This window comes from Thalassophryne amazonica, chromosome 3, assembly GCF_902500255.1.
Source record: "Thalassophryne amazonica chromosome 3, fThaAma1.1, whole genome shotgun sequence".
Lineage (NCBI taxonomy): Eukaryota > Metazoa > Chordata > Actinopteri > Batrachoidiformes > Batrachoididae > Thalassophryne > Thalassophryne amazonica.
This window is the reverse complement of record NC_047105.1, coordinates 79,933,959-79,958,878: the sequence shown is the minus strand read 5'-3', so window position 1 is coordinate 79,958,878 and position 24,920 is coordinate 79,933,959. Positions and strand designations below refer to the sequence as shown.

Here is a 24,920-nt window from a genome sequence, read left to right as displayed (position 1 = left end):
CAGGTTCGTCCCATTGAGATCGAGACCTCTTTTGCAAGGGAGACCTGGACAATTAGAAAGTTTCCAATTCACCTAACCTGTATATCTTCATATGTGGGAGGAAACCAGAGCACGCAGAGGAAACCTACGCAAACACAGGGAGAACATGCAAACTCCACACAGAAAGGCCACAGGTGGGACTCGATCCCATGATCTTCTTGCTGTGAGGCAACAGTGCTAACCACTAATCCACCATGCTCCCCAATATGGCTGATTTAAAAGTTAATTTTGAGATTAAAACATAATCAAATATAACACAAAGCTAAAATACCCTCCGTCGTATGAGCATTGTGTTCTTTATAATTTGCTGTTGTTTAATTATTAAGATCCTATTGTCTTCGTACAATTTGTACATGTTCAATAAATCCCCTCTATCAATCAATTAATTAAAAACAATATTTACGTTTTAACGGCATCTGCGTGAGCTTTTGACAAGAGTGGAAGTTGTGAAAATCAAGGAATATTTGTAGATCACCCTCTGCGCATTTGCAGGTATTAATGAGACAAATTCAACTCCAGCGAAAGTTAGCTTTGAGTTAGCGGAAGTTAGCGTGCATGCTGATCTCCACAAAATGTCTTATAAATCTTCACAGAGGGTTTATTAGGTTCCAAAAGCAGAATTTTCAGTTTTAGAAGTGTTTATTTCTCACTAGCATTTACATAACATATGAGAAAGGTGTTATTTCTCACCAAAAAATGAAGTGAAGTTAGCAGCTAGTGACAAAAGAAAGTGATGTCACCACACTAACATCTGCAAAATATTTTGTAAATCCTTCCAGAGGTGTTATCATGTTAGAAAACAGTGTTTTCCATTGTAGAAGTGTTTATTTCTCACTAGCGTTTACATAATATATGAGAAAGGTGTTACATTTAATAAAAAACGTAGCAAATTTAGCAGGAAGGGACATCACTATGCTAACATCCGCGACATCGTACCATAAAAATAGGAACAGAATGTGGCTTTTTAACCTCTTAAAATAGGTCAAGGTTAGCCATTGTTGAACTTGTCCAAGGTCTGTGTCCCAAGAATGTTTCCTGTGATTTTGAAGACTCTGACAGTGATAGAACTGGACTTATGCTTAGCAAAGACAGATGGACAAAAAGCCTTCACAATACCTGATGGCCATATTTGATGGCCTTGGGTAAAAATCTCAATTAATATGTCCTTGTGAGGCATAAAACTGTTTTAGCATGCCTTTCACAAAATACTCTTACCTTACTTCATGTAGTAGCCACAATGGGACAGTACTATGTTTGGCATTATGCACAATGAACAGAGAACTACTTCCAGTCACCATTCCAGTTGCAATGAAAGGTTGAAAGTCTTGATTTACAAGTAAGACATTTCAATTGGAAAGCCCCTGAAGTCAAAATTCCAACTTGTCATCTTGTTCAAACAGCACATACCCCAACTTCACAATCCAAGATGGCTGCTCTGAGCATCAACTCTTAGGGAAAGCTGTGTGTGTGTTTTCTTTTTTTCTTAACCATTTTCTTAACCACTTCTGTCTTTTTTATGTCCAATTTGAAAAATTATACAGGCAGGACTGTCCTACTGCTGTTTTTGGACATGTTGCGATGGTGTTTTTAGGCATGAAATACGTCACAATATGCTATTTATCAAATGATGTTGCTAACAACTGGATACACCACGCTACAAACCAAGCAGTAAATTAAAATGCCAATCTACCTTTCTGTGCCATCTGTTCTCTTCCATGAGGTCTCTTTAGCAGACAACATATTTGTTTCGTAGCCCTCTAAAAAGCAACCACAACAAGGCTTTCTTGACAGAGCATGGCTTATAGTGTTGTGTAGAAACTGGAACACATTTGGTGTGACGTGATTCTCAGTCTCAACTTACATCTTCAAAATCAACTGGAACTTGGCATGAAAACCGTCACTGCTTAAATACCCAGAACGAACAGTGAATGTACAAATAAAATTTTGAAAAGTAAGTGCCAATTTGCTGCTGGGGTTATGGTGACACCGGGTGGTGGTTATGGGTGTACTTACAGGTTGGTTAAAAGGTTTTGGCTCTGAAGGGCGCATGTGCAGGTGGGCCATCATGGCCTGAAGTCGTTCACTCTCTTTTGCCAGCTAAAAAAAACAGATGGACATCACCAAGAAGTCTAACATATTTGATTCATGCATGGACATAATGAGATATTGACACAAAATTACAGTTACACCTCAAGCAGAGAGATAAACAGACAAGTCATCCATACCTCCACCTGAAGAATCCCACTATGCTGCAGACACATTGGTCTCTATTTGGCACGATTTACAGTATTTGAAATTTTGCTGCTTGTGTGCGTGCATGTGCATGCCTGCGTAGCCTGCAGAAACCATGCATGATTACTACCGCCCATAAACATACTCTCACAAGACAGCAAAGTGTGCAAACGTGAGGCATTTAAAGACAGTGCTGGAGTTTGTGTCTGCGGACTGCTGAGGGATGAAGTGACACGTCAGGGAGGCAGAGTGACGCCCGTCCTGATGTGATGTGACATCAGCTGCCTCTCCGTCACTTTGTGTTCCCTGGTGGTGGCTTCAGGAGCTCCGCTAAACGCTGTTTACCACCACCACAAAACACAACGTTAACCCTAATGTCAAGCAGCACACGCACACACAAATGTGCTGATTTGACTGGATTAGTCAGGAAAGTGTGTCAACATGTGTGTGCAGAGCCAGGCTTTTTGTTTTCCCTGTGTTCAGAACTTTTTTTATATGCAGTTTGGGGACAACTGCTTCCCTTTGTCCACAATGTGTTGGTATTTGCCTGCGTTGGAGCATTCAGATGTTTCAAGAGTGTCACTCCTCACAGTCACCGACTGGGTGACTGTGAGGAGGAAGCGTAGTCCTAAACAGAAGCCCCGTGTACACCGCCAACCCGTTCACATTTCTAACCGTTTTTCCCCACTTGACGACACACCTGCCGAGGATCAAACTCTGGTTATTGGCGACTCTGTTTTGAGAAATGTGAAGTTAGCGACACCAGCAACCATAGTCAATTGTCTTCCGGGGGCCAGAGCAGGCGACATTGAAGGAAATTTGAAACTGCTGGCTAAGGCTAAGCGTAAATTTGGTAAGATTGTAATTCACGTCGGCAGTAATGACACCCGGTTACGCCAATCGGAGGTCACTAAAATTAACATTGAATCGGTGTGTAACTTTGCAAAAACAATGTCGGACTCTGTAGTTTTCTCTGGGCCCCTCCCCAATCGGACCGGGAGTGACATGTTTAGCCGCATGTTCTCCTTGAATTGCTGGCTGTCTGAGTGGTGTCCAAAAAATGAGGTGGGCTTCATAGATAATTGGCAAAGCTTCTGGGGAAAACCTGGTCTTGTTAGGAGAGACGGCATCCATCCCACTTTGGATGGAGCAGCTCTCATTTCTAGAAATCTGGCCAATTTTCTTAAATCCTCCAAACCGTGACTACCCAGGGTTGGGACCAGGAAGCAGAGCTGTAGTCTTACACACCTCTCTGCAGCTTCTCTCCCCCTGCCATCCCCTCATTACCCCATCCCCGTAGAGACGGTGCCTGCTCCCAGACCACCAATAACCAGCAAAAATCTATTTAAGCATAAAAATTAAAAAAGAAAAAAATATATAGCACCTTCAACTGCACCACAGACTAAAACAGTTAAATGTGGTCTATTAAACATTAGGTCTCTCTCTTCTAAGTCCCTGTTGGTAAATGATATAATAATTGATCAACATATTGATTTATTCTGCCTTACAGAAACCTGGTTACAGCAGGATGAATATGTTAGTTTAAATGAGTCAACACCCCCGAGTCACACTAACTGCCAGAATGCTTGTAGCACGGGCCGAGGCGGAGGATTAGCAGCAATCTTCCATTCCAGCTTATTAATTAATCAAAAACCCAGACAGAGCTTTAATTCATTTGAAAGCTTGACTCTTAGTCTTGTCCATCCAAATTGGAAGTCCCAAAAAGCAGTTTTATTTGTTATTATCTATCGTCCACCTGGTCGTTACTGTGAGTTTCTCTGTGAATTTTCAGACCTTTTGTCTGACTTAGTGCTTAGCTCAGATAAGATAATTATAGTGGGCGATTTTAACATCCACACAGATGCTGAGAATGACAGCCTCAACACTGCATTTAATCTATTATTAGACTCAATTGGCTTTGCTCAAAATGTAAATGAGTCCACCCACCACTTTAATCATATCTTAGATCTTGTTCTGACTTATGGTATGGAAATTGAAGACTTAACAGTATTCCCTGAAAACTCCCTTCTGTCTGATCATTTCTTAATAACATTTACATTTACTCTGATGGACTACCCAGCAGTGGGGAATAAATTTCATTGCACTAGAAGTCTTTCAGAAAGCACTGTAACTAGGTTTAAGGATATGATTTCTTCTTTATGTTCTCTAATGCCATATACCAACACAGTGCACAGTAGCTACCTAAACTCTGTAAGTGAGATAGAGTATCTCGTCAATAGTTTTACATCCTCATTGAAGACAACTTTGGATGCTGTAGCTCCTCTGAAAAAGAGAGCTTTAAATCAGAAGTGCCTGACTCCGTGGTATAACTCACAAACTTGCAGCTTAAAGCAGATAACCCGTAAGTTGGAGAGGAAATGGCGTCTCACTAATTTAGAAGATCTTCACTTAGCCTGGAAAAAGAGTCTGTTGCTCTATAAAAAAGCCCTCCGTAAAGCTAGGACATCTTACTACTCATCACTAATTGAGTAAAATAAGAACAACCCCAGGTTTCTTTTCAGCACTGTAGCCAGGCTGACAAAGAGTCAGAGCTCTATTGAGCCGAGTATTCCTTTAACTTTAACTAGTAATGACTTCATGAATTTCTTTGCTAATACAATTTTAACTATTAGAGAAAAAATTACTCATAACCATCCCAAAGATGTATCGTTGTCTTTGGCTGCTTTCAGTGATGCCGGTATTTGGTTAGACTCTTTCTCTCCGATTGTTCTGTCTGAGTTATTTTCATTAGTTACTTCATCCAAACCATCAACATGTCTATTAGACCCCATTCCTACCAGGCTGCTCAAGGAAGCCCTACCATTATTTAATGCTTCGATCTTAAATATGATCAATCTATCTTTATTAGTTGGCTATGTACCACAGGCTTTTAAGGTGGCAGTAATTAAACCATTACTTAAAAAGCCATCACTTGACCCAGCTATCTTAGCTAATTATAGGCCAAACTCCAACCTTCCTTTTCTCTCAAAAATTCTTGAAAGGGTAGTTGTAAAACAGCTAACTGATCATCTGCAGAGGAATGGTCTATTTGATTAGTTTCAGTCAGGTTTTAGAATTCATCATAGTGCAGAAACAGCATTAGTGAAGGTTACAAATGATCTTCTTATGGCCTCAGACAGTGGACTCATCTCTGTGCTTGTTCTGTTAGACCTCAGTGCTGCTTTTGATACTGTTGACCATAAAATTTTATTACAGAGATTAGAGCATGCCATAGGTATTAAAGGCACTGCGCTGCAGTGGTTTGAATCATATTTATCTAATAAATTACAATTTGTTCATGTAAATGGGGAATCTTCTTCACAGACTAAGGTTAATTATGGAGTTCCACAAGGTTCTGTGCTAGGACCAATTTTATTCACTTTATGCATTTTTGATCAGGATATGTCATTCAATGCGCATATTAAACAAATACGTAGGACTGCTTTTTGCATTTGTGCAATATCTCTAAAATTAGAAAGGTCTTGTCTCAGAGTGATGCTGAAAAACTAATCCATGCATTTATTTCCTCTAGGCTGGACTACTGTAATTCATTATTATCAGGTTGTCCTAAAAGTTCCCTGAAAAGCCTTCAGTTAATTCAAAATGCTGCAGCTAGAGTACTAACGGGGACTAGAAGGAGAGAGCATATCTCACCCATATTGGCCTCTCTTCATTGGCTTCCTGTTAATTCTAGAATAGAATTTAAAATTCTTCTTCTTACTTATAAGGTTTTGAATAATCAGGTCCCATCTTATCTTAGGGACCTCTTAGTACCATATCACCCCAATAGAGCGCTTCGCTCTCAGACTGCAGGCTTACTTGTAGTTCCTAGGGTTTGTAAGAGTAGAATGGGAGGCAGAGCCTTCAGCTTTCAGGCTCCTCTCCTGTGGAACCAACTCCCAATTCAGATCAGGGAGACAGACACCCTCTCTACTTTTAAGATTAGGCTTAAAACTTTCCTTTTTGCTAAAGCTTATAGTTAGGGCTGGATCAGGTGACCCTGAACCATCCCTTAGTTATGCTGCTATAGACTTAGACTGCTGGGGGGTTCCCATGATGCACTGAGTGTTTCTTTCTCTTTTTGCTCTGTATGCACCACTCTGCATTTAATCATTAGTGATTGATCTCTGCTCCCCTCCACAGCATGTCTTTTTCCTGGTTCTCTCCCTCAGCCCCAACCAGTCCTAGCAGAAGACTGCCCCTCCCTGAGCCTGGTTCTGCTGGAGGTTTCTTCCTGTTAAAAGGGAGTTTTTCCTTCCCACTGTCGCCAAGTGCTTGCTCACAGGGGGTCGTTTTGACCGTTGGGGTTTTTACGTAATTATTGTATGGCCTTGCCTTACAATATAAAGCACCTTGGGGCAACTGTTTGTTGTGATTTGGCGCTATATAAATAAAATTGATTGATTTTGTGCAGAAACCTCTTTCAGAAGAAGAGCGCCAATGCTGCTCGTCCCCCCACTTCCTAGCCTGTGTGTCTCTCTTTCCTTTTCTCTCTCTCCTCCCCTCTTTCTCTTACTAGTGACCAGAGCAGCATTATAATTGGAGCTGTGATGGCAGCTTCCCTGCCGACTTCTCCTTTTAAATTACAAGCTCCACTGCTCTCCATAAACTCTGCCCTGCCTCAGACAAGTTACTGCTATTGACAGGCTGAAGAAGTCTCCATGACTTTCTTTGTGAGAGACTGAAAGTTAAGCATGTGTGAGTGTCTCTGACCCACCTGTATCTCCAGCTGCTGAACGACCTGCATCTGGACTCTGCACTGAGCGGTGCTGCGGTCGTCTAGCGCGTGTTCATTGTTCAAGTGCCTGGATGGAGGAGAGGCAACACACAGTCAGAAATGAACTATTTCTTGTTACATGAAAACTCATCAGCCTCAGTTTATTCCACTTTCAGGGTCTCCCATTGGTCCATATTTAGACTTGTTTTCTTTTCTTTTTTTTACGTTACCATTGGTGACTATTTTACCAATGACCAGGTTGACTTTCACATATACGCTGGTGACACACAACATTCGATTTCATTTGTACCAGTGGATGATGTTGGTCCTACTGCAACACATTCTCACTCTCAACTCATCACATTTTTATGATTGTTCAGTTCCCTTTTCCATCACTATCTGACGTGTTAGGTAGCCCCATTGCGTCATTTAATGAAAGGCAGGGAGCCTTCTTTGGCAGCAGCGTAATTTGTCTCTGGCAGTGCGAATTACTATCTGCTTCACTTCTGCATCATCATGTAATATTCATCTACAGTGCATCCAGAAAATATTCACAGCACTTCAATTTTTCCTTAATTTATGTTACAGCCTTATTGCAAAATAGGGGACAGGATCTCATGGGGACAGGAAGCCAGTGAAGAGATGCCAAAATGGGTGTAATGTGGTCAAAGTTTCTGCTTCCTGTCTGGCAGCAGGATTTTGAACCAATTGGAGACCCCCAATGCTGGACTGCGGTAAACCAGAAAATAGGACATTGCAGTTTTCCAATCGTGAAGAGACAAACGCATGACTCAGGGCCTCAATATCAGCCATAGACAGGATGGGACAAATCTTTGCTATACAGTGGTCCCTCGTTTATCGCGGGAGTTACGTTCTAAAAATAATCCGCGATAAGCGAAATCTGCGAAGTAGTCAGCGCTATTTTTTGCAATTATTATAGATGTTTTAAGGCTGTAAAACCCCTCACTACACACATTATACACTTTTCTCAAACAGGCATTAACATTTTCTCACTTTTCTCTCCTGTGTAAACACTCTCTTTTTTCTTCAGGGCGAGATTATAAAAAGACACACGCAGAACTCTCCCTTTGCTCACTGCCTCCGGAGGTACGGATGCGGGACCCACAAAGAATCCAAATCCTCTCTCGGTGGCCACAGAGCTCTGCGGCTGCGGTCAACATCCGCATCAAAACAGCGAGCGTAGTCTCTGGACCTGTTGCCAGATTTGGTCAGGGGGGCAGTGTGAGTGGCCAGCTGCTGCATTTACCGAGCCCGCAGACACAGTAAGCGCATCGGAGGCAGTGAGAGCAATCGCGGTGATGTCGACCGGTGCTGCGACCGGCCCGCCTGATAAGGACGCAGAACACAATGCGCTGTTAAAAAAAAAAAGCATGCAAAATTGCACTAAAAAAAATCTGCGAAACTGCGAGGCCGCGAAAGGTGAACCGCGTTATAGCGAGGGACCACTGTATTTCGCAGGTGGAAGAAAGCAGTCCTCATAATATTTCTAATGTGGAGGTCAAAGGACAACGTAGGATCAAAAATTACCCAAAGGTTCCTCACTTTGTCAGTGTGATGTATGACACACGAGCCTAGACTAAGTGTGAGCTGGTCAAATTGATGCCGATGTCTCACTGGACCAAGAGTTAATTTTTTTCCCTCAAATTTCTACTCACAACACCCCATAATGGCAACATGAATTTTTTTTGCAAATTTATTAACAACAACAACAAAAAAAACCCCCTTAAGAAATCACATGTACATAAGTATTCACACCCTTTGTTCAATACTTTGTTGACGCACCTTTGGCAGCAATTACAACCTCTAGTCTTGTTGAATATGATGCCACAAGCTTGGTGCACCTATCTTTGGGCAGTTTTGCCCATACTCTTTGCAGCACCTCTCAAGCTCCATCATGTTGTAGATGGTGAGCACTGGTGCACCGCCATTTTCAGATTTCTCCAGAAATGTTCAGTCAGATTCAGGTCTGAGCTCTGGCTGGGCCACTTAAGGACATTCCTTGTCCTGAAGCCACTTTTTTGATATCTTGGCTGTGTGCTTAGGGTCACTGTCCTGCTGAAAGATGAACTGTCGTCCCAGTCTGAGGTCAAGAGTGCTCTGGAGCAGGTTTTCATCCAGAATGTCTCTATACATTGCTGCGTTCATCTTTCCCTCAATCCTGACTAGTCTTACAATTCCTGCCGCTGAAAAACATCCCCACAGCATGATGCTGCCACCACCATGCTTCACTGTAGGGATGGTGCCTGGTTTCCTCTGAACATGACACCTGGCATTCACACCAAAGAGTTCAATCTTTGTCTCATCAGACCAGAGAATTTTGTTTTTCATGGTCTGAGAGTCCTTCACGTGCCTTTTGGCAAACTCCAGGCAGGCTGTCATGTGTCTTTTACTTCCATCTGGCCACTCTACCATATAGGCCTGATTGGTGGATTGCTGCAGAGATGGTTGTCCTTCTGGAAGGTTCTCCTCTCTCCAGAGGAATGCTGGAGCTCTGACAGAGTGACCATTGGGTTCTTGGTCACCTCCCTGACTAAGGCCCTTCTCCCCTGATCGCTCAGTTTAGATGGACGGCCAGCTCTAGGAAGAGTCCTTGCGGATCTGAACTTCTTCCAATTATGGATGATGGAGGCCACTGTGCTCATTGGGTCCTTCAAAGCAGCAGAAATGTTTTTGTACCCTTCCCCAGATTTGGGCCTAGAGACAATCCTGTCTCAGAGGTCTACAGACAATTCCTTTGACTTCATGCTTAGTTTGTGATCTGACATGCCCTGTCAACTGTGAGTGGGACCTTATACAACCTCTGTCAAAAATTATGGAATCACCGGCCTCGGAGGATGTTTATTCAGTTGTTTAATTTTGTAGAAAAAAAGCAGATCACAGACATGACACAAAACTAAAGTCATTTCAAATGGCAACTTTCTGGCTTTAAGAAACACTATAAGAAATCAAGAAAAAAAATTGTGGCAGTCAGTAACGGTTACTTTTTTAGACCACGCAAAGGGAAAAAAATATGGAATCACTCAATTCTGAGGAAAAAATTATGGAATCACCCTGTAAATTTTCATCCCCAAAACTAACACCTGCATCAAATCAGATCTGCTCGTTAGTCTGCATCTAAAAAGGAGTGATCACACCTTGGAGAGCTGTTGCACCAAGTGGACTGACATGAATCATGGCTCCAACACGAGAGATGTCAATTGAAACAAAGGAGAGGATTATCAAACTCTTAAAAGAGGGTAAATCATCACGCAATGTTGCAAAAGATGTTGGTTTTTCACAGTCAGCTGTGTCTAAACTCTGGACCAAATACAAACAACATGGGAAGGTTGTTAAAGGCAAACATACTGGTAGACCAAGGAACACATCAAAGCGTCAAGACAGAAAACTTAAAGCAATATGTCTCAAAAATTGAAAATGCACAACAAAACAAATGAGGAACGAATGGGAGGAAACTGGAGTCAACGTCTGTGACCGAACTGTAAGAAACCACCTAAAGGAAATGGGATTTACATACAGAAAAACTAAACGAAAGCCATCATTAACACCTAAACAGAAAAAAACAAGGTTACAATGGGCTAAGGAAAAGCTATCGTGGACTGTGGATGACTGGATGAAAGTCATATTCAGTGATGAATCTCGAATCTGCATTGGGCAAGGTGATGATGCTGGAACTTTTGTTTGGTGCCGTTCCAATGAGATTTATAAAGATGACTGCCTGAAGAGAACATGTAAATTTCCACAGTCATTGATGATATGGGGCTGCATGTCAGGTAAAGGCACTGGGGAGATGGCTGTCATTACATCATCAATAAATGCACAAGTTTACATTGATATTTTGGACACTTTTCTTATCCCATCAATTAAAAGGATGTTAGATGATAATGCATCTTGCCATAGAGCAAAAACTGTGAAAACATTCCTTGCAAAAAGACACATAGGGTCAATGTCATGGCCTGCAAATAGTCCGGATCTTAATCCAATTGAAAATCTTTGGTGGAAGTTGAAGGAAATGGTCGATGACAAGGCTCCAACCTGCAAAGCTGATCTGGCAACAGCAATCAGAGAAAGTTGGAGCCACATTCAATCAATCAATCAATCAATTTTTTTTATATAGCACCAAATCACAACAAACAGTTGCCCCAAGGCGCTTTATATTGTAAGGCAAGGCCATACAATAATTATGTAAAACCCCAACGGTCAAAACGACCCCCTGTGAGCAAGCACTTGGCTACAGTGGGAAGGAAAAACTCCCTTTTAACAGGAAGAAACCTCCAGCAGAACCAGGCTCAGGGAGGGGCAGTCTTCTGCTGGGACTGGTTGGGGCTGAGGGAGAGAACCAGGAAAAAGACATGCTGTGGAGGGGAGCAGAGATCGATCACTAATGATTAAATGCAGAGTGGTGCATACAGAGCAAAAAGAGAAAGAAACAGTGCATCATGGGAAAGAAGAGTAGTGTTTGTCACTCATTAAGTCCATGCCCCAGAGACTGTAAGCTGTTATAAAAGCCAGAGGTGGTGCAACAAAATACTAGTGATGTGTTGGAGCGTTCTTTTGTTTTTCATGATTCCATAATTTTTTCCTCAGAATTGAGTGATTCCATATTTTTTCCCTCTGCTTGGTCTAAAAAAGTAACCGTTACTGACTGCCACAATTTTTTTTCCTGATTTCTTATAATGTTTCTTAAAGCCAGAAAGTTGCCATTTGAAATGACTTTAGTTTTGTGTCATGTCTGTGATCTGCTTTTTTTCTACAAAATGAAACAACTGAATGAACATCCTCCGAGGCCGGTGATTCCATAAGTTTTGCCAGGGGTTGTATGTAGACAGGTGTGTGCCTTTCCAAATCATGTTCAATCAACTGAATATAACCTAGGTGGACTCCAATTAAGTTGTACAAACATCTCAAGGATGATCAGTTTTGAGCTTCATGTCAAAAGCCAGGAATACGTATGCACATGTGATTTCTTACATTTTATTTTTAATAAATTTACAAAAATCTAAAAAAAAAAATTCACAGTCCTTATGGGGTATTGTGTGTAGAATTTTGAGACAAAATTTTTTTTTTTTTCCTGTTTTGGAGTAAGGCTGTAATATAACAAAATGTGGAAAAAAATATATTTTAATACTTTCTGGATGCACTGTATGTTTTGGTTTTGGTTATGGTCACAGTTAAGGTTAGGCTTAGCATTTCCCTGCACATCACGTAGTGATGCAACGGTACTGAACTTGTTACATATTTGTGATGAGTTGATCACATTAATGTCTGACAAAACCGGAATACTGTCTGTTCGACCAAAGAAATAACATTTCCTTGGTTTGCTCTTTGACTCTTGTCACATTTGTCTCATATCTTGAATGACAGCAGACCAGCTTAATGTTATCATCTCAGAAACTTTGCCTGTGCACAGCTACTCGCCACCTGTTTTAGAGGCCCTTCACTTGTTTTAAAGGCCCTTCACTTGTTTTAAAGGCCCTTCTCCGGCTCTCTGAACATTTCTGAATCAGTTTTAAAAACTGCACCTTGCTTACAACTCTCCCAATTAATTAGCACCACATTTCTTATTTTCTGGTCCTACATTTAGGTCACTCAGATCTGTCTACTAATTATTAACTTATGGCACTGTTGGCTTCTGTCTCTGGAACATCCTTTCAATGGAAATCAGGGCATCTGAATCACTTGATACCGTCAAATGTACTTTTAAAGAGATACTTTTTCAGCTTTTTCTTTGGGGGTTCTGGCTTGCTGCTTTATACATTTGTTGTTGTTTTTTTTACTTGTTGCTTTTAATTTTTACAGTTGATCTTGTTCCCATGACTATTCGACAGGAATTTCAGCTCATTACTTCAGCTTAAGTCTTGAAATGATTGTGGGGTATTTTATTTTTTGTTTAATGTAAATGTCGTGATACATGTCATTTATGTCATTGTAAATTTGTCATGGGCTTTTTTTTACTCATGTGAAGTACTTTAAGTCACACTCACGTGAATTGTGCCATACAAATAGTTGTTTATTCTTTTTCTTCTTCTTCTTTTAATTATTATATTTAAAAATAGTCATTAATCTGCAATAATAGCAAATGGTAAATAAGCAATAAAATCAATAAGATAAAAAGATATGCAGACAGGTGCATCCTTCCTGTCCAGGAAAGAATGACCTGCTTTTGTACCACTGTGTGTGTAAAATCTGATTCCGACCACTTTAAATAACTTTGTTGGCTAATTTATGTTTCTGTTCGAAGTACATTCCATACATATGCTGCCGTTATCTATGTCTGACATAAAAATATCAATCATATTATTCCTGAGAAAATGAGTTTGCATGTCAGCACTGCGATAAACTGCCAATCTGTCCAGGGCTGTACCCTGCCTCTTACCCAGTGGCTGCTGGGATAGGTTCCAGCCCCACCATTGACCCTTAATTTGACAAACGGTTACAGAAAATGAATGAAGGAATGAATCAATGAATTATCCTGGAGAAGCCAGGTACAGAGTTAAAAATGTGTTGATGCATGCCACCTCACATCTACACTCCACAGAAAGATGTTACTGAATTCATAGCGAGAGACATTTCTAAATATTCACACAGGAGTCAGCAAACACATACTGAAACTTAAACTACCGGCTGGACAAGTTTGTACACATTAAATAGACGCCACGCAAATAATGAAATGGGAGGAGATGCAAAAATTAAAACAACGATAAACCTGTGGTACGTTCTGGCTCAGACTGAGGTGTAGCTGGGTGCCAAATATAGAGGAGGTCTGTCCAAGAGAGAAAAATAGGGTTTGACCCTCAACAACTTCAAAGTTTTTGGTAGAATAGTGCTGACAATTAAATACAGACTGAGCAATAATGAGGAAAAGTTTTGCTGCAAATTTGGCAGAGATGCCTGAATTTAGAGCTAAGTGGGATTCCAGAAACCTTTGCGAGACACACACACACACGCACACGCATGAGCGCGCGCACACACACACACACACACACGCACGCACACACACACACACACACACACACACACACACACACACACACACACACACACACACACACACACACACACCATCTGCTATAGAGATGTGTCAATATCCATATTAAATTAATGAAAGCATCTATCTCGAAAGAATCTATCTATTTAGCTAGACAGATTTCATTTTCATATCCACTTATTCCAATTAAGGGTCACGGTGGAGCTGGATCCTATCCTTGCAGTCATTGGCTGAGAGGTAAGGTATACCCAGGCTGCCAGTCTATCGCAGAGTCATCAAAAATTGATTATTGTAATACATTGTTTTCTAAACTGCCACATACCACTACCAAAAGTCTTTAATGGTTTTGAATCCTGTTGCGAGAGTTCTGACCGGGAAGAGAAAATTTGATCATATTTCCTTGATACAGCATCACTTTATTCACTTATTCACAAGTTTTATTGTTAACATATACAATTTTAAACAGACTAGCACCATCCAACCTGGCAGATCTTGTACGACCTTATGTATCGGGCCATGCTCAGTGTGTTCAGAATGCAGGACTGTTATGTGTTCCAAAGGTAACGAAAAAGTCAGCAGGCCAACACATTTCTCATATTTTGCACGTTTTATGGAACAGGCTCCCGGCACAGATGAGAAAGTCTGATTCAAACCTTTTATGACAAGACTGAAAACGTCTGTTCTTGAGTTCTTAACCTATAGATAATAATATATAAATGTCAGCAAGTTGGATCGGGTAGTCAAATAAGGAAGATTCTGTTCAATGAAATTTCTGGGTTTGGCCATTTTAAACAGAGTGGTTGAGGTTACGATAATTATATATACAAGGTCTATTAGAAAAGTATCCGACCTTATTATTTTTTTCAAAAACCATAAAAATAAAAAATAATAGACCTCTAATAGACCTCGAACTTTTAGTTTTGGTTTAAATATTTCTGGTTAGCCTATTATTTCTGAAAATTCCGTAGGTATATCTTATATATTATATTCCAATTCTAAGGTGGAACTATGCTAGTATACTAAGGTATATCTAAATATCTAAAAAGGAAGAGTAAAATAGAAGAGTAGAAAAGAGTAGAGTAGAGCCACTAAGGTGCCTGGTCTTGAGAACCAGGGATGGTAGGTTGAAAAGCTTTTTTATCGCATGGGAACTCTCCCTACCCACCCAAGTGGCTCAAGAAAAAAGGATATATATATATATATATATATATATATATATATATATATATATATATATATATATATATATATAAAATAAATAATAAGACATAAGATGCATGTGATTTGATACGGATCACAGATTTTGTGGCCATTTAAGTTTATTACTGAAAACCCCTTTTAATGTATATTTTACATTATATCTTAATTAAACATGCCCAAATCAATCTCATATTTGAAAAGTGAGGTGCAGATTGGCACTCACTATCACCTAACAAAGTTTGAGCTGGATATATCTCAATCAAAAGTGCCTCAATCACTCTCATTTGTGACAATGAGGTGCAAACTGGCACTCTCAATGAAGAGACTAAGTTTGATCCACATCTGATCCGTATTGGGGATTTAGCGAATATTTGAGTTTAACACTGAAAAGCCCTTTTGATCTATATTTTGTATATTTTACCTTATGAAAAGCAGAACTAACAGGACTCTGACCTAGAATTTTTTTCCAAGGTAAAAATTTGTGGAATTGGAAAATGGTGTTGGCGGAGGTCTGTGCTCATAGAGCGCAGACCGGTGCTCTAGTTATTATTACAAAGCAGATACTTCATCCTTGTCTATCTGTCGATCTCAACGTGTGTGTGTTTTTTTTTAAGTGTGTCTTGAAATGATGTTGTTTGTCAGGTGTTTTTTCTCTTTCTTTTTCATTTCCAAAGTCTAGTTCTGGTGGCCACCAAGGCCACCGCTGCTTGTCTTCAAACTACAGAATCACTGTTCAGACATTATAAAATCAGTCAGTCTGACTGAGAAAGAACAAACCCTCAGCACTGTGACTTTCATTTAAAGTGAGTTTGGGATTGTTGCAGCTGTGTAAAAGTAAATCATAATCTTGGAAGTTTATTTTGTCTAGTGAAGGACACCGCAGCTGTGTCTTGTGTGTGTATACTTCATTTGTGCTCAGTGAGCCATGATCCAAGAAAACCACCTGGTTATGAGCTCATGTGTTATCACACAAAGCCTTATCATAAGACGCTCTTCAGGCTAAACTACACTCCACTTATTAATGCCCGCGTGCACGTGAATGTGTGAATGGTAGCGCTGTTTGTTTGCTCCGATGAGGGCGGACCCGAGACCTTCTGATCTCTCCTGCTGCACCCCTCCCTGTCTCCCTTCCGCCGTCCTTTTCTTGCCACTCTGTCATCACCAAGGTTATTCACAGGTTGCCCCCCCCCCCCCCCTCGCTTGGCTAACCGTACAGGTACACCAGTGTGATTTTCTGTGGCATAAACTTCTTTAAAGTCTTCATGAAGCTGCTTTCTCTGAGATGTTTATTGTGAAACCTGTGTGCATCTGGTGAAAGCACAAAGTTGGGCAATCTCAGAGTACAAATGAAACAATAACAATGATGTCATGGCATGGCTAATCCCGCCAGATAGACGGCTCAGCACAAGTGCATGATAATAATAACAAAAAACATGATCTCACTCCTCTCTCTCGTTTCTCAGCTCTAGCCACTCTCCCATTCCCACTCGTTCTACCCCTACAACTCCCCAAATGCCGATGATTCGCACTCATTCCAACCAAATCTGACCCCCCACCGCCGCATAGCTGGGCCATAAACAGTAGCTGTTTTTTTTCCCGATGTGTCCCGACAATGAGGCTCTGTTTATTCCTCTGAGTGCTGGCAGACAAGGCTTTAACCCACATTACACCCAGCTCCGCCGACCACAGCCAGAGTATTATACCCGGACGGGGAGGAGGAGGGCGGTGAAGAAGAAAGACTGAAAAAGTGGAGTGTCTCCCTCCTCTGTTCTTCTCCTCCAGCCTTTTCCCTCCTGGGGCGATGACTAAGGCTGGCTGGAAGGCAGCGCTCTGTCGGACTGATGCTCCTATCTGTCACTGGCTCTTTTTTCATCTCATTCTCTCTCTCTCTCTCTCTCTCCTTCCGTCTGCCCTGGAGCTATGTGAAACCAGACACCAAACAACAGCTTTCCTTTCCAAACTTTCCCAGCGTTCCCGCGGCTTTGATCCCACTGTCCGATGCCATCACGTTCACGGCGTACACTTCTGTGATTATGTGTGCAAGGACGCATTTCATCACTGCGGCTTATTAACATGTCTGTGTTCAAATAAGAGATGGTCGCAGTTTGTTAATGAGTTTGTTTAGGTGATCGTGAGCAGCTTCAGCAGCCTTCGGTAGCAGCTATGGTGGGGTGGAAAAGTACACTTCAGTGCACGTAACAGTGTAGGAGACAGCTGAGTGTGAAGGCCAACTGCTGCACTTTATCCTCCAGTGATTCCAAACTTTTGCAAAATTGCAGCAAAGCACATGAAGTGGAAAGAGAGGAAGAAAGTAGGAAGATCAGACTTTTTGATGTTATTATTCAACCGAAAGCTTTGATCACAGCTCCAGTAAGTCCCTTCGGCTGCTTCCTTGTTTGCACTCGGGGTCACAGCAAATCCGAGGTGGATCTGCATGTTGATTTTGATATATTGATTTTGAATTTGTGGTATTCAGAAACAATAAATACCATCGTTACCTTTTCCAATGAAGTATAAACCTTAAAAAATGTGTCAAATGACAATGTTTCTGTGTAGGCTCTCAGTTGTCCAGGTGGTTTCTATAGTAGAGAAGCTTGAATCTTCGACTGGACTGGGTTGCTTGACGCGAGGACGTTTCGCTTCAAATCGCAGAAGCTTCCTCAGCTAAAATTCTTGCTCTGGAAGTCTGACTTCTGTCTGACTCTTGTAGAGAAGAATAAAACAGAAGCCAACAAAAGCTGGAGTTTTAAACCTAACCAGACCCCTCCTACTGAGAGGCAGACTGCTAGGTGTTAAGTGTGCTAACTAGAGCACAATAGTTGCTAATTAGAGCTATTGTTTAGTCACTAGCCTAGAGAAGAATAAAACAGAAGCCAACAAAAGCTGGAGTTTTAAACCTAACCAGACCCCGCCTACTAAGAGGCAGACTGCTAGGTGTTAGGTGTGCTAACTAGAGCACAATAGTTGCTAATTAGAGCTATTGTTTAGTCACTAGCCTATAGCAGTCTGCCTCTCAGTAGGAGGGGTCTGGTTAGGTTTAAAACTCCAGCTTTTGTTGGCTTCTGTTTTATTCTTCTCTACAAGAGTCAGACAGAAGTCAGACTTCCAGAGCAAGAATTTTAGCTGAGGAAGCTTCTGCGATTTGAAGCGAAACGTCCTTGCGTCAAGCAACCCAGTCCAGTCGATTCAAGCTTCTCTACTATCAAATGACACTGCTGTGAAACATTTAAAATAAAATTACTTTATTAATTAAATAAGGATTAATTTATGACAAAATACTATTAGATAAACACAAATGTCAACTGTCACATCTGTAATATTTATACTTTATAGGTGATACACACACACAGAGCCAGTGAGCTTGTGAGTGAGTGAGGGATAATACAACCCCAATTCCAATGAAGTTGGGACATTGTGTAAAATGTAAATAAAAACAGAATACAATGATCCTCTTCAACCTATATTAAATTGAACACACCACAAAGACAAGATATTTAATGTTCAAACTGATAAACTTTATTGTTGTGCAAATATTTGCTCATTTTGAAATGGATGCTGCAACACATTTCAAAAAAAGATGGGACAGTGGTATGTTTACCACTGTGTTACATCACCTTTCCTTCTAACAACACTCAATAAGCGTTTGGGAACTGAGGACACTAACTGTTGGAGCTTTGTAGGTGGAATTCTTTCCCATTCTTGCTTGATGTACGACTTCAGTTGTTGAACAGTCCAGGGTCTTCGTTGTATTTTGCGTTTCATAATGCGCCACACATTTTCAATGGGCGACAGGTCTGGACTGCAGGCAGGCCAGTCTAGTACCCGCACTGTTTTACTACGAAGCCACGCTGTTGTAACACGTGCAGAATGTGGCTTGGCATTGTCTTGCTGAAATAAGGAGGGACGTCCCTGAACAAGATGTTGCTTGGATGGCAGCATGTGTTGCTCCAAAACCTGGATGTACCTTTCAGCATTGATGGTGCCATCACAGATGTGTAAGTTGCCCATGCCATGGACACTAACACACCCCCATACCATCACAGATGCTGGCTTTTGAACTTTGCACTGGTAACAATCTGGATGGTCTTTTTCCTCTTTTGTCCAGAGGATACGACGTCCATGATTTCCAAAAACAATTTGAAATGTGGACTCATCAGACCACAGCACACTTTTCCACTTTGCGTCTGTCCATTTCAAATGAGCTCGGGCCCAGCATCGGCAACATTTCTGGATGTTGTTGATGTATGGTTTGTGCTTTGCATGGTAGAGTTTTAACTTGCACTTGTAAATGTAGCGACAAACTGTGTTAACTGACAATGGTTTTCCGAAGTGTTTCTGAACCCATGCAGTAAGATCCTTTACACAGTGATGTCAGTTTTTAATGATCTGAGGGATCAAAGGTCATGGGCATTCAATGTTAATTTTTGGCCTTGCTGCTTACATGTAGAAAGTTTTTGAGATTCTCTGAATCGTCTGATTATATTATGGACTGTAGATGATGGAATCCCTATATTCCTTGCAACTGAACATTGAGAAACACTGTTCTTCAACTGTTGGACTATTTTTTCATGCAGTTGTTCACAAAGTGGTGATCCTTACCCCATCTTTGCTTGTGAACGGCTGAGCCTTTTGGGGATGCTCCTTTTATACCCAATCATGATACTCACCTGTTTCCAATTAACCTGTTCACCTGTGGAATGTTCCAAACAGGTGTTCTTTGAGGATTCATCAACTTTCCCAGTCTTTTGTTGCCCCGTCCCAGCTTTTTTGAAATGTGTTGCAGGGATCCATTTCAAAATGAGAAAATATTTGCACAAAAACAAAAAATTGGGGTTGTAAAAAAGAAAAAGCTGATTGAGGGAAAGTCACTGAATTCTTTGGAAAGTGGAGCAATAACACAGAAAATGAGTGTGGGGGTGGAACATGTACTAATGCGCGTGCGTGTGTGTGTGTGTGTGTGTGTGTGTGTGTAATCATACTCATGTCTCAAAGGGAGTGTGATGTAACTGACTGTAAATGATGAATTGGTTAAGTAATGGATAACACCTGTGATCTAATGACAGTCCACATTTAGAAGACTCACTGAAGCTTCCTTTCTCCCTTCTTATTTCCTTCTGAGTCAGAGAATATTCTAAACGTGTTGGCCGGAAAAAAAACCCTAGAAATAAAAAAATGATTTTTACTTTTGTCTTTCTTGGAGTTTCAAATCTGACTTAAGACAAAACTGGAAGCAATGCTGATGACCCCACAGTTCTGCAGCCATACTGTATACCTATGGTTTTGTGATATTTTTAAAAGAGGCCATATTAGACAAAACCTGATTTTATCGGGTTTTTTATCTGGTTGGCCTCTACTGGTGGTTGGCTCTCACTGCGGTATTGTGTCACTTCCTGTTCCGGAGCACAGCGGTGTTTTGCTGTATCTGTTAGCTGTTTAATCTGCGCAGTTAGATTGATCTAGTTAACTAGATAACGATTTGTTTCACAGTGTAATCTTTACGTGCCTTAACTAAAGCACTCCCTCTGCTGAATCACCTCTAAATTATTTACACATTATTCACTTTGTGTGTTTTTAGGAATCCGCTAGCTTAGCGCAGCTACTAGCTCTTAGCCGATTTAGCATGGCGGCTTCTCCTGTCTCTCCTGCACTTTTCTGCTCTGGGTGTGAAATGTTTAGTTATTCCTCGGCCTCCTTTAGCAGAAATGGTACTTGTAATAAGTGTAGCTTATTCGTAGCTTTGGAGGCCAGGCTGGGTGAATTGGAGACTCGGCTCCACACCGTGGAAAATTCTACAGCTAGCCAGGCCCCTGTAGTCGGTGCGGACCAAGGTAGCTTAGCTGCCGTTAGTTCCCTTCCAGCAGATCCTGAGCAGCTGGGAAAGCAGGCCGACTGGGTGACTGTGAGGAGGAAGCGTAGCCCTAAACAGAAGCCCTGTGTACACCGCCAACCCGTTCACATTTCTAACCGTTTTTCCCCACTCGGCGACACACCCGCCGAGGATCAAACTCTGGTTATTGGCGACTCTGTTTTGAGAAATGTGAAGTTAGCGACACCGGCAACCATAGTCAATTGTCTTCCGGGGGCCAGAGCAGGCGACACTGAAGGAAATTTTAAACTGCTGGCTAAGGCTAAGCGTAAATTTGGTAAGATTGTAATTCACGTCAGCAGTAATGACACCCGGTTACGCCAATCGGAGGTCACTAAAATTAACATTGAATCGGTGTGTAACTTTGCAAAAACAATGTCGGACTATGTAGTTTTCTCTGGGCCCCTCCCCAATCGGACCGGGAGTGACATGTTTAGCCGCATGTTCTCCTTGAATTGCTGGCTGTCTGAGTGGTGTCCAAAACATGAGGTGGGCTTCATAGACAATTGGCAAAGCTTCTGGGGAAAACCTGGTCTTGTTAGGAGAGACGACATCCATCCTACTTTGGATGGAGCAGCTCTCATTTCTAGAAATCTGGCCAATTTTCTTAAATCCTCCAAACCGTGACTATCCAGGGTTGGGACCAGCAAGCAGAGTTGTAGTCTTACACACCTCTCTGCAGCTTCTCTCCCCCTGCCATCCCCTCATTACCCCATCCCCGTAGAGACGGTGACTGCTCCCAGACCACCAATAACCAGTAAAAATCTATTTAAGCATAAAAATTCAAAAAGAAAAAAATAATATAGCACCTTCAACTGCACCACAGACTAAAACAGTTAAATGTGATCTATTAAACATTAGGTCTCTCTCTTCTAAGTCCCTGTTAGTAAATGATATAATAATTGATCAACATACTGATTTATTCTGCCTTACAGAAACCTGGTTACAGCAGGATGAATATGTTAGTTTAAATGAGTCAACACCCCCGAGTCACACTAACTGCCAGAATGCTCGTAGCACGGGCCGAGGCGGAGGATTAGCAGCAATCTTCCATTCCATCTTATTAATTAATCAAAAACCCAGACAGAGCTTTAATTCATTTGAAAGCTTGACTCTTAGTCTTGTCCATCCAAATTGGAAGTCCCAAAAACCAGTTTTATTTGTTATTATCTATCGTCCACCTGGTCGTTACTGTGAGTTTCTCTGTGAATATTCAGACCTTTTGTCTGACTTAGTGCTTAGCTCAGATAAGATAATTATAGTGGGTGATTTTAACATCCACACAGATGCTGAGAATGACAGCCTCAACACTGCATTTAATCTATTATTAGACTCAACTGGCTTTGCTCAAAATGTAAATGAGTCCACCCACCACTTTAATCATATCTTAGATCTTGTTCTGACTTATGGTATGGAAATTGAAGACTTAACAGTATTCCCTGAAAACTCCCTTCTGTCTGATCATTTCTTAATAACATTTACATTTACTCTGATGGACTACCCAGCAGTGGGGAATAAGTTTCATTACACTAGAAGTCTTTCAGAAAGCGCTGTAACTAGGTTTAAGGATATGATTCCTTCTTTATGTTCTCTAATGCCATATACCAACACAGTGCAGAGTAGCTACCTAAACTCTGTAAGTGAGATAGAGTATCTCGTCAATAGTTTTACATCCTCATTGAAGACAACTTTGGATGCTGTAGCTCCTCTGAAAAAGAGAGCTTTAAATCAGAAGTGCCCGACTCCATGGTATAACTCACAAACTCGCAGCTTAAAGCAGATAACCCGTAAGTTGGAGAGGAAATGGCGTCTCACTAATTTAGAAGATCTTCACTTAGCCTGGAAAAAGAGTCTGTTGCTCTATAAAAAAGCCTTCCGTAAAGCTAGGACATCTTACTACTCATCACTAATTGAAGAAAATAAGAACAACCCCAGGTTTCTTTTCAGCACTGTAGCCAGGCTGACAAAGAGTCAGAGCTCTATTGAGCCGAGTATTCCTTTAACTTTAACTAGTAATGACTTCATGACTTTCTTTGCTAATAAAATTTTAACTATTAGAGAAAAAATTACTCATAACCATCCCAAAGACGTATCGTTATCTTTGGCTGCTTTCAGTGATGCTGGTATTTGGTTAGACTCTTTCTCTCCGATTGTTCTGTCTGAGTTATTTTCATTAGTTACTTCCTCCAAACCATCAACATGTCTATTAGACCCCATTCCTACCAGGCTGCTCAAGGAAGCCCTACCATTAATTAATGCTTCGATCTTAAATATGATCAATCTATCTTTATTAGTTGGCTATGTACCACAGGCTTTTAAGGTGGTAGTAATTAAACCATTACTTAAAAAGCCATCACTTGACCCAGCTATCTTAGCTAATTATAGGCCAATCTCCAACCTTCCTTTTCTCTCAAAAATTCTTGAAAGGGTAGTTGTAAAACAGCTAACTGATCATCTGCAGAGGAATGGTCTATTTGAAGAGTTTCAGTCAGGTTTTAGAATTCATCATAGTACAGAAACAGCATTAGTGAAGGTTACAAATGTTTCCCTTAGGCAGTATTATTAGATGGCATTGCTTAAATTTTCATTGTTACGCAGATGATACCCAGCTTTATCTATCCATGAAGCCAGAGGACACACACCAATTAGCTAAACTGCAGGATTGTCTTACAGACATAAAGACATGGATGACCTCTAATTTACTGCTTTTAAACTCAGATAAAACTGAAGTTATTGTACTTGGCCCCACAAATCTTAGAAACATGGTGTCTAACCAGATCCTTACTCTGGATGGCATTACCCTGACCTCTAGTAATACTGTGAGAAATCTTGGAGTCATTTTTGATCAGGATATGTCATTCAATGCGTATATTAAACAAATACGTAGGACTGCTTTTTGCATTTGTGTAATATCTCTAAAATTAGAAAGGTCTTGTCTCAGAGTGATGCTGAAAAACTAATCCATGCATTTATTTCCTCTAGGCTGGACTACTGTAATTCATTATTATCAGGTTGTCCTAAAAGTTCCCTGAAAAGCCTGCAGTTAATTCAAAATGCTGCAGCTAGAGTGCTAACAGGGACTAGAAGGAGAGAGCATACGAGGGCTGTCAATAAAGTAACGGTCCTTTTTATTTTTTTCAAAAACTATATGGATTTCATCCATATGTTTTTACGTCAGACATGCTTGAACCCTCGTGCACATGCGTGAGTTTTTCCACGCCTGTCGGTGACGTCATTCGCCTGTGAGCACTCCTTGTGGGAGGAGTCGTCCAGCCCCTCGTCGGAATTCCTTTATCTGAGAAGTTGCTGAGAGACTGGCGCGTTGTTTGATCAAAATTTTTTCTAAACCTGTGAGACACATCGAAGTGGACACGGTTCGAAAAATTAAGCTGGTTTTCAGTGAAAATTTTAACGGCTGATGAGAGATTTTGAGGTGATTCTGTCGCTTTAAGGACTTCCCACGGTGCGAGACGTCGCTCAGCGCTCTCAGCCGCCGTCGTCAGCCTGTTCAAGCTGAAAACCTCCACATTTCAGGTTCTATTGATCCAGGACGTCGTGAGAGAACAGAGAAGTTTCAGAAGAAGTCGGTTTCAGCATTTTATCCGGATATTCCACTGTTAAAGGAGATTTTTTTAATGAAAGACGTGCGGACGGGTCCGCGCGTCGGGACGCAGCCGCCGCGACGCTCCGCCACAGGAAAAACACCTCTGTTGAAAGCCTTAAGGACAACTTGGAACATGTCCTGCCTGTTAAACAATTTCTCATATACTCACTCCACTGAAAGCCATCAAAAGCCGCCTGGATTTTACAAATGGTTATCAACACGGAGGTGTTTTTCCTGTGCCGCCGCACCGCGTCGG

General features: G+C 41.2%; 1 protein-coding gene across 4 annotated transcripts in view; it reads right to left on the bottom strand.

Moving 5' to 3' along the window:
- foxp4 (forkhead box P4) overlaps positions 1-24,920 on the bottom strand; it is a 271,351-nt gene that overhangs the window by 35,699 nt on the left and 210,732 nt on the right. For all 4 annotated transcript variants that reach the window (XM_034166924.1, XM_034166923.1, XM_034166926.1 and 1 more), the window contains exons 10-11: positions 6,989-7,076; positions 2,053-2,136 (exon numbers count right to left, since the gene is read on the bottom strand). In XM_034166924.1, coding sequence (XP_034022815.1) covers positions 2,053-2,136; positions 6,989-7,076 — 172 coding nt within the window. The remainder of the gene's footprint in view (positions 1-2,052; positions 2,137-6,988; positions 7,077-24,920) is intronic.